We start from the raw sequence: 15,165 nt of genomic DNA, 5'->3' as shown, positions 1-15,165 counted from the left end.
ACACTGATCATCCATTACACATCAGGCACAGTATCTGTCATTACATCTGTATATAGAGAGATAACAATGAGCATTACGGGCACCATCCTTGACCTTGTTGGTTCATATCCACTCTCAGGCTGACCTTCTCCACCTGGGTTGTTCTCGGTTTTCAACATCTCACATTTAACATCCTCAAGGATCCTTCTCTGTTACTTTGCCCTGTCTTGCTCTCCCTTTCTTAATTGATGTTATCAAACATTTAAGCACTTGATTATATTTTTTCCTGTTTTATTTGGAGCATTGTACTTATGCATATCTCATTTACACTAAGTCTCTTAGACAGAAATTGTGTCTTATATTCTTCATCACCCAACTTAATGTAATTCAACTGAATTAAATATGTATAGAGCATGTCCTTAAATAGCTTTCAGTATGGAAAAGAGCTTAGAATTCTAAGCCAAACTAACGACAGACTAATATCTAATTTGTCTTTGAAAATAAAGCTACAAAAAAATCTCTGGGGAAGGACTAGTTATACAAATAAGATATAGTTATGAAAATGGAAAGAGAAAAGGAACAAAAAGGAAAATTTATCCTGTATGGTACAACTATCTCCCAATCATGTATATAAACTTTATAAGTTCTATAAAACATCGGTCTTTTTTTTTAATTCTTTTATTTTGTAGAACATAATTTAGAGACCATACCATAGGCTAAAGTTAATAGGGCTCTGCTAAGATGTCAATAATATTGATAAAAGTAAATGAAATCTTTACTTATTTAACTTTTTTCAAAGAAAGGCTATTTTTCAAAAGGAGCAAAGATTAATATTATATATATTTTACATTTACCTAAAAAGAACATTAGAATAGTTTAATCATCTGTTAAAAGTGTAACTTAAAAAGTCTAAAAATGAATTGGCCAGCTTTTCATGTCAAATTCACCTTTCTTGCAGAAATTCAGTTACGACAAATATTAGATCAGGCCTCCTTCTATGTATCATTTGTACCTTTTAGATTATTATTTTGGACTATACCAGATTTGTTTTTTACAAGACACTAACATTACAACTCATCATAAACTAAGCCTATTAGATAGATTTTTACATAATCAGTAATAGTGAGATTCCCCTTAGCCTTAATGTGAAATAAACATTACTGTTTTCCCATTTTCTCCATTCTGCAAGGCGTCTTCCACACCAGCCATTCTAAGAGGTCCTCCCCGTTGCCCGTACTGTACCTATTCTTTCACATGTATGTCTGTTATGTTCAGTAACTCCAGTGGGAAGGCCGGATCTGTGCCTGGAGCCATCCCTGCCCTCCTCCCAGCAGCTACACTCAACCCGTTTCCTTAGAAGTACTCAATAAAAAGTGTCCTTTTCTAATGCTAAGAACAATTGTGTATAAGAATATGGGTGAGTAAATATATATCTGAGTGTATATAAATATACTCCAAGGAGTACTTTCACAAGTCCATCAAGCATATAAAAATTTCACAAGTAAAAATTACGTATATATATATATATATGTGTGTGTGTATATATATATATATACACATTTAAATATTACCTTTAAAAACATATTTTTCCAAACTACACATTTTTTTCCCTAAAATTCTAAGTTCCTGATAAGTAAGCTATATTATCCAAATATTCCCTGAAGACACTTTTCTTTGAAAGTAAATTCTTAGGTCTATTTAACAAGTTATTTTGTCTTTATTCCTTTGTTTTCATCTTCTTCCAGTTCTAGAAGAGATACCCATTTTTCCTAGTCTCTACAGGGTATAACTTGGACAAACTTAACTTAGAGTATAAGTTAGACAAATGAAAATTTAGTAAACAGCTGGCATGATTAAGACTGTTAAAATAACTTTTTTGATAAATTACTTATCAAATACTCTGACTGGCTCAATTATATTATAGGATTTCCTTCAATAAAGATGGTCTTCGCCTAACTAATAGCATAGACTCTATATCAAAATTAGAATTCAGAACACCAAATAGAGATGACAAAAGATTACTGAGGAAGAAAACCAACAAACAGAAGTTGGTAATTTCACCAGTGAAGAGCTTAGGCTTGGGACTAGTCAAAACCTCTAAAGAATAAATGAAAAAAAAATAAGTAGAATGTAATATGACTATCATAAAGTTAAATTTATTCAAGGATGTCTGAAATATAACTTTAAGGGCTTTATGTTTAAATGTCCATTCTTTCGTGAAATGGTAACAATAAAATTGTAGTTCTTATTTAGCAAAATAAAGAATTAAAAACTTTAGGCACTCCTCGAAATTTCTTTTGAAATCCTACTGATCAATGAAATCCAAATGTTAGAAAATTCCTGACCTAGTCAAACTACCATGTCAGAAAGACCACTTATATTGAAAATCACATATTCAAATGTGAAGGGGGTTAAAACAGATAAAAGTTATAATAGTCCCATGTGAACAGTTGTTAAAAGGCAAAGAAAAGCATACAAGTTAAAAATAAAATCATATTCATACTCTGAAAATGAACTGACTTTCACACACTTCTAGCAACAACATTATACTATTTTCCAAAAAAAAAAACACCACACCTCTTATACATATACATATATGGTTGCATTTATTTTCCTGGCACTGTCAGCATTTCTGAAGGAGTGTTATTAATTTATCCAAATAGCAGTGTCAGAAAAAGAAAGAAATCTACCATTACGAGAAGGCAAAATTCTGAAAATAATAATATAACTACTAAAAAAATGTCCTGGTTGTACAGTAGTTTTTTGCCCATACTCTAAAATAAACTCAGTAACTAAAGCAAGACTGCAAATGAAACTCATGAGCACTTTTTAATAAGCAAAATGCTTAAGCGTTGTACAGTTAACCAACTAGTATCTTAACAACAACATTTTTTCCCTGTCCAGCTTAACATGTATATATGATTGACCTCGAGTCTACTAGAGAAGATTGGAACAATCAGCTAGGCTATTATTTGAAATAAAAATACCAAAATTAAGACATATAAAATATTAGATACCATGTTATATTAAAATAGATAATTGCAAAAATAGTTTGTCAATTAAACATCTCTCTTCTGTGCCGTCTAAAAGAATTTTCTGCAATGACAAAAACGTTCTCCACTTTGTACAGTAACCAGCAGTCACATGTGGTTATGAAATACCTGAAATGTGGCTAGCGTGACTGAGGAATTAACAGTTTATTTTATGTAATTTTAATTAATTAAATTTTAAATAGCCGCATGTGGCTTATGGCTACTATATTGGTCAGTTCGGCTATATAGATGATACAAAATGGAAATACTAACATTTTTCCCCTGTCTCTGAACTGAGAAATAAAGTTTATTTATTAATAAATAAAAGAAATGCTAAATCACTTTAAAATATTAGAAAGGTTTCAATGTCAGCAAGACTTCATTTTAAGGAATGGTGGGTCAATAAAAGGGGAAAGCAGTCAGCAATGGGTGAGGTGAGAAAGTACCTAAGAGGAACTATTAAAAACACTTATCTACGCATCATCTCAGAAAGAAGATCCATGGTCCAAATGATGGTCCTGTCTGTTTCCAAGGGCAACGCACCCTTGTTGTGGAGCCAGACACATCCACTTCCAAGAGCCTGATAGAATCAAAATTGGGAATTAACTCCCTACCTCTTTTTCTTCTAATTCCATTCCCACCAAATCAACTTCTTATAAAGCTATAATCTCATGTGAATTTGGCCGTGAGAGAAGAATGTATCAACCTAAGTGTCTAAGAGATTCTCATAATTATCTTCCCCACTTTCAATTAAAAAATTGAAGATTTGTTTAGTGCATCATTATCTATGAGTATGATTAAAGTGAGTCCATCCCTGTGAGATAGAGCACAGAAATAGGGCAGTCTTAAATTTACAAAGTATATGCCGAACTGATAATGAGGAGCTCAATATCTTAAAAATTCATGATACAAACAGACAAAGGAAAAAAGTAATATTACCAGAAATGATTCTGCTTAGGGGCAATATCATGCCAAGAAAACACTAAAGCCAAGAAAAGAGATTCCAGATCTTTGTGGTATCAAGAGTGATTTCCAGCAGAGAAAGAAAAACTTCCTTAAGAACTAAATGACACCCAACTTTCCCTTTTAGTTCGTTTGAATTTTTAAGCACATATCAAAATATATACTTTAGGTGACTCACTACTTCCAGTTCCCATATAGAAATGAAATGTCAGCAACATCTAGAACAGGCATGCACAATGCTATTTGAGAGTTTCATTAGTTTATGATATTTTTGTCACCAGAAAACCTTTAGTAATTATAGCACCAGGTTGATAGACTCTGAAAAATGCCAGCCATGATGGAAGATTTGTTTTAAGACTAAGGATTGCTTGTTGAGATTGCTCCCTAGGGAAATCTTGATGTTACTTTTCAAATTTTTCTTGAAAATTCCTTCAAAAGAACAATAGCATTTGGTTACAAGAGGAAGTATTCTTCCTAATTTGGATATTTTCTACTGTTACACACATAAACCTTGTTTTTCTAAACCACTTGTCTGCATTAGTAGGAGTTTCTATTAAATTTTTTTTAGAGCTGGCAATTTAACCTTCTGACTTCAAATGTTTGGCTAGAAACTACATTAGATAAGGATCCAAGATTCTAGAGATATTTAGATATAGAGTCAGGATTCAACCATCTTTGAGGGGAAATGTCTGTGAATTAAAGGTCAAAAGGTAGGAAGCCTCTACATTTCTCTAATGTTTTTCATGATCATCACTTACTTTTTCCTTTTCAGTTTAAGGACATAGAAGTAAATGATAAAAGAGAAAGAGAAACATGTAAATCTCCTTTTTTTTTCTGTCAACAAAATAACCTTTTCTATTGCTGATTTTAGTTATTAAAAAGATTGAAAAATTATCCTGTTCTAAATATGTATACCTCAGCAGTTACTGGAAAGAATTTCTGAATGGCTTATTAGGCTGCTATAACAAATACAGATGGCTCAAATTATTTTTTAGGTTACCAAAAGAAAATGGAACCAAGTTTGCCATTAAGAAATCATGTCTGATTGACTATACATCCCTCCTTTTAGGATCTTAAAATTCTGTCTCTTTTCTCCTTCATTTAGAGATATATGTCATTCTCCAAAACTCCTCCAGCCTAAATCACATCTTTATTATTTTTTACATCTCATTTAACAAATTTTAACCTCTGACAAGATGACAAAGCCAAAGTCAAAACAATATTCTGAATTACAAACCTACCAAAGTCAAGTGCAAAGGGCTGTAACATGATGCTTCTAAAGAAGAAACTGCATTAGCTATCACTTGCTGTCATTTCATATTGCAAGTTCAGGTTATCTGCCTCCTCATTATCATTTTGGCTTTTGTCTTTTCATTTTCTTTCTTCTTCGTTTTTGATCATTTCTATTTTATACATAGTTCTAATGCCTCTCAGATATTAACTTGATCTATTTTTATACACCACTGAATGGGTTCTTCTATTTTTCAGACTTCTATTTTTACCTCTTCTCTAGGATACTGTATAATTTATTTTCAGCATTGCTAGATTTCCACTCTCACTCATTAATTTAATTATATAATGTATTTCACAAGTTGTTAAAGGATAGACTTTAATAATAAAATATTTTTCTTTAATACCAATAGTGCAACAACTCTCTGCGATGCCATATAATGGCAATCACTTATTATATGCCCTTACTTTAAAATCTCCAGCTCTTTAAATATATGTACTAATCACACTTGTAGCAATCTTTCATGGAAAACTTTCTGATATTTAAAATCAATTATTTCAATGATAATAGTATATGGGTTGGTGATCTATTACATAGGGATAATTTGCCCTAATCTACTCGCAAGAGGTTATTATAAGAAGACAATTCTACAAATTATCCAATATCAAATTTAGATGTGGGAATGAGTTTCCACTCTCATTCTAAATCAATACTGTGAATATAAAGCAATATAAATAAATCTCTTATGGCTATAGCATGTTTTTTTTTTTTTCTTTTTGAGAATAAAAGTTTACAATTTAAAATTACTTTAACATAAGCAAAAAAAATTGGTGGCTAACCATGAAAGTGATATTGATCTGCCTTGGGAGGATTCTTGAATGGCCAATTAGGTGGTGGGCAATTAAGAGCCTTGAAGACAATGGGGCATGGGAGTGACATATAAAAGCAGTATGTGGAGATAGTTTATCTCACAACAATGTATAGATGGCAAAAAAGAAGATAGGGTGCATTGCCTTGGCTCTTGGAAATTACCAAAAATACAATAATGTTAAAAACATTATTCCTTCTAAATGAACGGATAAAAATAATAACATAAGCATTCAAGTGAAACCCAGAAATATTTTAGAAAATTACTTATAAGAGATTCGCTTGAATGATAAAAAATCAAACCACAAATACTGACCACTAGACAAAGTCCTCTATTATTTGAAACTGTTACTCAGAGAGTTATTCACCTTATTCTATAATACTCCAGACAAAAACGTTTTACTGTTAATTTGTGTGAATATTTGCAAATTAATAAGTGGCTAGAGATCAAAATGAGGTTTCCATAATTTTTGAGCACTCTGCTATGTACATCTCCATTTTACACTTCAAACAAATAATTTTATCTTAAGTAATTGTATTAATGTCATGTGTAATATCTTAAGAGAGAGGAACAATTTTTAACAGTTATGAATATTGATCTAATTATTTTCAGGGACAAGCATATATGTCACTATGTAAATATGAGAGTAACATTACAAAGCTGGACTTACATGGGGAAAAAAAAAAACCCAGTAGGGACAGCAAAAACGGAAATTGACTTCTTTAATGAATGATCCCATAATCAGGTAATGTGCTTTCCAACAATTATTTGCATTAACTGAAACCCCATAAAATGTGTTTTGCTTTTTAAAAATATATTAGAGGTCCCTCTCACTCTCTGCCTCTGAGAGGAGACCAAGCTCTGTCTGTGAAGGGATACCCCTTTTCTAATAAACTTTCCTTTTGACTCTAAAAAATATATATGTGTATACATACGAATATGTGTGTATATATATATGTATATATATATTAGATATGCATTTTAACTATAAAGCTAAAGAAAGTATATGTGAAATTTTATCTGATGTGATAGAGAAGGACTTTATAAATATAAAGGCTATGGAAAAATCCAAAAGGGAAAGATGGATATATTTGACAGACATAAAACTTTAAATTTCTACAACTAAATGCAAAGAAATGAATCCCAACTCATACATGGCATCATATACAAACATTAACTCAAAATGGATCACAAACTTAAATTAAAAACAAAAACTGTAAAACTTCTAGAAGAAAACACAGGAGAAAAATATTTGTGACTGTAGGTTAAACAGATTTCTTAGGACATGAAGAGCATGAGCCATAAAAATAGATAAATCACATTTAATCAAAATCGAAAATGTTTGCTCTTTGAAAGACATTATTTAAAAAGTGAAAAGACAAGCCACAGATTGTGAGAAAACGCTTGCATAATACATGTATGATAAATGACTGGTGTCCAAAACATATTTAAACATTCACAACTCAATTATAAGAAAACAACCCAATAAAAAATGGGCAAGAGATGTGAACAGACACTCCCTTAAGAAGATATATAGATAGCAAATAAGCACATAAAAAGATGTCCAACATCATTAGACATTAGGGAAATAAATTAAAGCTATGTGGTATGATGACATACCATTATATGCCTATTAGAATGGCTAAAATAAAAAATACTGTAATACAAAGGGTTAGCCAAGCTATGGAGCAACTGGATTACTCGTACATTCCTGATGGGAATGTAAAATGGCACAACCACTTTGGAAAATGGTTTGGTGGTTTTGTATAATGTTAAACATATGTTAACAGTAATCCCACTCCTAAGTATTTCCCTAAGAGAAATGAGAACACATGTCTACACAAAAACCTATATACAATACTTTAGCAACTTTATTCATAATCACCAAACACAGGAAACAACTCAAAGTTCATCAACTGGTAAATTGATAATGTAGTGCTATTTAGCAATAAAAACGGAATGAGTTACTGACAGATAAATACCAGAGCATAGATGAATCATAAAAGCGTATGCTAAGTGAAAGAAGCCAGACTCAAAAGGCCACATACTGTGGGATTCCATTCATACAACCTTCTGGAAAAGGAGAAAGGACAGGGACAGGAAAAAAAAAAAAACCAACTCAGTGGCTGCCAAGGGCTGGAGATGGAGAGGGGACTGACTACAAAGGGGCAAGAAGAAACTTACCGAGGTGATGGGGATATTCTTTATCTTGAGTGAGGTGGCCATTAAGTGACCATATACATTTGTCAAAACTATACAGCTAAAAGAATGATTTTTTCTGTATAAAATTCTATCTCAATAAATCTGACAGAAATTTTCTGTCAATCAAAAATCATCCGCTCTCAGCCACACACACACACACAAAAATTAAAAGGTTAAAGGCAAACAGGAAAAAATATTTGCAATATATATAACAGAGTATTCATCGTCTCAACATATAAAGACCTCTTTGAAATCAAAATCAGCATCCCCATAAGAAAACTGAACAAAGTATATGAACAAATAATTTATAAGAAGAATCTCAATGGTCAATAAACAAATAGCAAAAGATACAACTTCTCAATCAAAAAGTTCTAATTAAAATATCAGTTGAAGACATTTAAAAAAAAAATAACCATACTTGGTGAGAATAAAGGAAAATAAGTATGCCTATACACACTTGTTAGAATAATAATTTGGTTCAGTATTTCTGGAGGGTAATTTAGCAACATCAAGATTTTTAAAAGTTTGTAGCATTTACCCAGTTATTCCTCTTTCAGGAATTTTTCCTAAAGAGGATAATTAAAAGAGACTACAAATATTTATGCACAAAAATGTGTGGCAGCTTTTTTAAAATAATAGTAAATGAATATAAATAACTCAAATATATAACAATGGAGAAATAACTAAATAAATAGCAAATACTCCATCCAAAAGAATATTACACATTATATGAAGCAAAATTGAGTTCTCAGGGTGGAAATAAGAATATGAGGAAATGCTCACTTATTTTGTTAAAGGAGAAAAAGCAGAAAATAAATTGTCTTTACAAAGTAATACTACGTTTATAACTATATGTACAAAATAAACAGGGCGTATACCAAAGTGCTAATAGTAGTAGAACTAATTCTATCTGTATTTTTCGAAAGTTCTATAACAAACATATAGAACAATTATAATTCATTTTAAAAAGTTAATTTTAAATACAATGTCCACACAGAATAAGTTATATATGGTAAGGTACTTTTCTAAGTCAGCTTTTGACATACTTACAAACTGAATTTGGTAGCTGATAAACTGCTTTTTAAAGACATATAAATTGGCAGGCGTACAGACTTAAATAAAATCCAGTTTCCTTTGGAGGTACAATAAAAATGGGAGGTTTTGTCTTTTTTTTTTTAAGTAATTAGAGGTGAACATTTACTATTTTACTTGAAGTTTTAGAGTTAAAATAAGTAGTCCTAAAACTTTGCAGGGCCAAATCTTCACTGAGGGAGATTAAGAATCAGCTTGTCTGCTGAACTGCACTGTGAAATATGCCATTTATACACAGGATTTTTAAGTTCATTGATGCCAAGAATAATATATTGTTTTTTGTTTTTGTTTTTGTTTTGTTTTGTTTTGTTTTAGTTCTAGACCTAGCTGGAAGTCTACAAATGTTTCATTAATGAACTTGATATAAGGCCAAACTGCAAAATGCAGTGAAACAAAGCTAAAAAAACTCCCGATGTTTGATTTTTAAATTTCAGTCAAACTATAATCTGCCAGTTTCAATAACACAGACCATTGTTTTTAAGAAGTGCTAAATATTTACTTGAAAACCTGAGTCTGCAGTAGAGTGTGGATGTCTAAAATTGCTTTCATCATAAGAACCAGAAATTAAAAAGGAAGATTCTTTTTGGTTGGCAGAATCCCCTAGTTTACACAGTTTATGCATCTTCATGCCCTCCTGCTTCTTCCCACATGTCGATTTATTTTGGAATAGCAGTGCGATCTGAGTTAATGATGTACATTTATTAATAATGGAAAATTATTACCTCTTCCCCCACTCAACCCTCCACCATATATGATATTCTCATCTTAAGAATCTGTAATAAAAATGAAGATAGAAATCTTTATTGTTTGGCTCGCCACACTATTATGCCTAGATCCTCCAAATATTAGCTTAATAAAAATTAATTATGATAGAATTTTTGTTTGGAGAAATAGAAGCAGAGAAATGAGAACCGTCTACTATCTGTTAGTAGTCAGTGGGTATTTCCTCCTAAAGGCCATAAACTAAGTAGTTTTACAGTAGGTTGGATCCAAATTAAGGAAATGTAGTCTTTATTTTAACCAACTACTAGGATCATGTTTCTTAGGAGGCCCTTTACAAATATCCTGTGGCCCCTCCAAAAATTTTATATTTATTTATTTTACCTAAATGGTTATAAGAGCAGGTCCTTTTCCAGTTTGGGAATGATGACATTTAAAAAAATTGATAAAAATTAAAACGAAAGTACGTGGCATTTGTTAAAGGGTAATAAAATAACTTCAGTCAATTGGCTAGTTCTAAACCAGTAGATTTCTTTAAATAGTAATGAAATCATTGCTTTCAAAAAAAATCCATCATTATTAAAATTAAAAAAAAAAGTTGCCTCAGCCTCCACCAAAATTAGATTTGTAAGTTGCTGGTCATTTCTATAATTAAATCTATGTCACAAATTTGCAAGAAAAATGGTCACTGTGACTAATGCATTTACTTGCTACACAAGTCCTGTCAGACAGCATAGAGCATTATGCTGCTAAAATAGAGTAGGTAAGGATTCTATATATTTTTATTACATAACAAAGACTATTTTTTATTTACAATGACTATGCTTCAGATAGCAGTTTGTTTTAGAAACAAATCCAAATGTAGCTATCACAGGGTTTTCCTTACAGAAGCATTATAGCATATTTTTAATCCGCAAACATGCTTGACAAACACGCATACTGCTTTTTCTGGCAAGTATTATGTAGAAAATAAAGAAAGAAACACAAACATGTTCATGTTGCCAAAGTCCCTGATTCTAGGGGCTTCCTCATTTGAACTCCCCAAATGGTTTTAATTCACCCTTTTGATGAAATGATTGACAAATGATCTTAAGAGAATGGTGGTTCTCCAAATTTAAGAACAGTGCCCCAAGTGGGAGTCAAAGCAGGATGACTTAAAGGACACATGGACAGAGAATTGATGATTACATTTACTCTCTTCAAAAAACCTTTTGCAGTCCTTCAGGAAGGGTCAGTTCTTGGTTTGGTACTTGTACTGACTTCAATATTTGGGATGGTAGGCACTGGACTCAGAACCCTGTGTAGGTTGCAGAATTTAGCTACGAATTAATACTAGCTTTTTTCTATTTGATTTAATTTCAGTTACCCTCTATATTCATGATAAGATTTTTTTTATTTATACTGTTTATGTAAATTTTTGTTTTAAAATTAATTTAAATTTAAAAATTAAGTTTTATTTAACCTAATACAAATGTCAACATGGCAAAAGTCATAAAGAAATTTAAAAAATAATGCATTGAAGGCACTTCCTGTCTTCACTCCTTCTTAAATCTTTTCTTGTTATTTATTTTTTTCGTGTATCTATGTTTCGTGTATTTGCTTCAATATCTAGAAAAGTGCCTTGAATCTAATGGATTCTAGGTATCTGTGTGTTAATTTCAAGTCCTATTTTCCCATTTTGTACCATAGTGCTAACTAACCAATGGTATTTTTTTTTTTTAGAAGAGAAAGTGGTCTGTTCTCAGCAATCTAGCTTTTATGATGTTCATTTGCCCAAAGAAGTGAGAAAATGAAATGTACAGCCTGATGATGGATTCCATTATATAAGGGTGGAAACCAGCTTCCCATTGTCTGAACATAGTTCATAAGATATTTTAAAGCCTAAGATAGGTTATTTTAAACCCTGATTTTATCAAGTTCTTAACTGTAAAAAGGATGAACTTGAAATAACACCCTATAAGGAGGTACTGAATATTGCTTAAAAATTCAGTTGTTTGTTCTGGCATTTAAGCTTAATGAAAATAAAAACCTGTTTTATAAACAAGTCATGAACTTTTGGGGGAAAACCAAGATCTCAACTGAATAGTTTGGGTTGGTTAAGATTTTAAGAAAATTAAGGGGATAAAAATCAGCATAGCATTCAATATTGCACAAAAGGAGTATTCCATCAACATAAACTAAATTAAAAACTGACATCCTAGATTTAGGTGAAAGGAAAACCAAATTAAACAATTGAGTCTTAACCCTTTATGTTAATAATTGAGATTCTTGCTCTGAATTTTAAATAGCACTGCTGCCCAGCAATCAATGAGTAACACAGTTAATGTGCTTTCTCTCTGTTCTAAGTATGGCTGAGTATGTTTTTGCACAAGAAAGGAAGAATAAAAGAAATTGATAAACTTACATCCCAAGTTATTAAAACATACCATTTGTGTTTGGGATTTTTTTCAGCAATATTGTAATGCATTGGTTAACTACTCAAATCTTTCTACAAAGCTGGGTTGTAATGGAGGACCAGCCAAAGCAAAGAGGAAAGACAGAACAACAATTAGGGAAGGGAAGAACACTATGTGCTGGCTAGTTCATCAGCTCAAGGCAGGGAGTTCCTTTAATCCTTGGTCTGAAATGAAACAAATTATTCATCTTAGAATAGCTTCCTCTAGCAGCAGCAATGACTCTTTTAAAAGAAAAAATATATATATATGTAAAAGAAACCCATTTCTTAATATTTTTAATGAAGAGATTCAGAAAGTAAACAGTGACTCATCAATCTTCTTTAAACTAGGTATTAAGCATTCTCGAAAATGACTTAACTTTGTTCATAACTCTGGGGCTGTTTCAGAAATCCTTACATTTATGTTGCCATGAATCGCTATGATGTTCTATAACATAGTATTAGAAACTCAGTTTGGCATGATCAACTTCGTCACTCACTAGGGTGGGCTTTTCTTTAGGATCAGGAGTTACCAAAAACAATAAAATAGTCAGAGGAGTCTAAGAAGATAAAATTCTCTTTTCTTTTTAAATTTTAAACTATAATTCTTGAAGACATGGAAACACCAAATTCAGCCTCCAAACCAAAAATGCTAGAGGCCTAACAAATCATGTGACTAGTTTTTTTCAATAGTTGAATCTTTTTAAATTAAATAAAAGGTTTTTCATTTGGAATTTGTTAGAGTTGCCAATATCTATTTTTTAATCTTTCTTTTGATGAAGAAAACATGTGAAGTGTTTGAACCTGAAATGTGCAATTTTATATAGAAAAATATGTATACATATAAATTTTGTTATTCAGGGTGGTTGACTATCAAATTTTATTAAAATCTCATCAAGGGAAATCTCAAAACACTTATTACGCTTCATAATTATTGTAAACCAAACAATTTAAATGAGAGGAGGAGATAATGACATCAACTTCTTAACTTAAAACAATCCTCTGTGGCATGATTTTAAAATATTCTCTTGGTCTGAAATTTATGTAAATTGAATTCATCTATCATTGGTTATTACCAGCCTAGCCACATTAAAAAAAAAGAAAAGTTTTTCTGTAACAATTAGTTCTTAAAAACACTGTGTTTTAATTAGACCTGGGACATTATTAAACTAGCTATAAATATGTACAGTGTTTTCTTTGGTATACCCAGATGTCTGAAAATCAACAAGAATGCTTTCAGAGTTCTTTCTTCAAAAAATCTTCTAATAAAAGCCTTTCAATCAAAGTGTTAATGTAATCTGAAGTAAATACTCCTCAGATTCCATTAAGTAAATACAAAAGAAATGGTCACTCATAACCAAAGAATAACCACTAAATCAGTGTATTTTAGCATTCATAGAAGTAGGTGAGAGATAAACAATTTCTTCATTTTATGGATGTCCATGGTCACATACACACAAAATTCATGGCAGAATTTGGACAAAAAAACCTACCTCAGATATCTCTACCATATCATACAAGCATTGTACCCCATTAAATACTCATCACAACCGTATAGTTTAGGTCTTATCATTACCCCATTTTATACATAGGGATGCTTTTATGGTTAGGCTAGTATTTGATCAAGGAAGGACTCAAACCCGGACAAGTCTGACTCCAGAAACTACACTACTTCCCATATCCTAAATTTTAAGGATAGGTAGGTAATTTCCATTTATAAAGAAAATTTCTCCAAAACTTTTCCAAACACCACTCTTTAAGACTAACAAAATAAAACATGAAGTTTATAATTCAGAATTCCCCTCTAAGATAAGTCCTGTTCCTAAGCCCAACTCAAGCACCATCTTCTCTCTGAAGCCTTCTCATATCATTTAATTGAGATTAATCTCTTTCTTCAAAATCTTGACAACTGCAGTACACTGCTCATATGCAGAAAGTGCTAGCTTCCTCGTTATACTCATTCCCTTCTTCCTTAGTAACAGAAATCCAATTTTTAGCTCCTAGCAAATTGCCACACATCACAACCTCTCCAGTAGCCAGGTATGATCATATGACTAAGTTCTGCAGTAAGATATTACTGCCAAGTATGACACTGAATATTAAAGAATGCTATTTAAAGAAAGCAGACTTGGCTTTTAACGGAGCTCTTTTGTCCTTTAAACTCACTTCTTTACCTTGCTATCTAGGTATCATTTTGGCTGGAGCTCCAGCAGCTATCTTGGATCATGAGGCAACCTGAGGAAGGAAGCTGCATGCTGTGGAGGTGGAGGAGGAAGATGGGTGTCTCGGTCCACCATGAGACCATGAAGCCACTGTTTCATACTTGGACAGCCTCCCTCCACATTTTACATAGTAGAGAAATTAGCCTTTATCTTGTATAAGCCACTTTATATCTACTTTCTGTTAAATAAGCTGAACCTAATTCTAACTGATTCAGTTCCAACTCATTATATTTCAGGATCCAAGGTTTATTGTAACTACAATGGAGAAGGGAAAAAAAGAAATAGAACTATTTCTTTTATAACACTTGAGCAAAAAATCTCTAGTCATAATTTTCATTCTCAAATCCTTTCTGATAATTTTCAACCTTGGGAAAGAAAAAAGAGAAATGAAGGAGAAGTAAAAATGGAAAAGACACTTCTGC

The 15,165-nt window shown here is 31.8% G+C and overlaps 1 protein-coding gene across 7 annotated transcripts in view; it reads right to left on the bottom strand.

Moving 5' to 3' along the window:
• SLC10A7 (solute carrier family 10 member 7) overlaps positions 1–15,165 on the bottom strand; it is a 198,981-nt gene that overhangs the window by 115,565 nt on the left and 68,251 nt on the right. The window contains exon 6 of one of the 7 annotated variants that reach the window (XM_039876013.1): positions 2,793–3,591. The exons of the other annotated variants lie outside the window; for them this stretch is intronic. Coding sequence (XP_039731947.1) covers positions 3,481–3,591 — 111 coding nt within the window. The 3' untranslated portion in view covers positions 2,793–3,480. Of the gene's footprint in view, positions 1–2,792; positions 3,592–15,165 lie in introns of those variants that run through there. 7 annotated transcript variants of the gene reach the window in all.

Source organism: Pteropus medius, unplaced genomic scaffold, assembly GCF_902729225.1.
Source record: "Pteropus medius unplaced genomic scaffold, Ma_sr-lr_union100, whole genome shotgun sequence".
Lineage (NCBI taxonomy): Eukaryota > Metazoa > Chordata > Mammalia > Chiroptera > Pteropodidae > Pteropus > Pteropus medius.
This window is presented reverse-complemented; position numbering and strand designations above follow the sequence as displayed.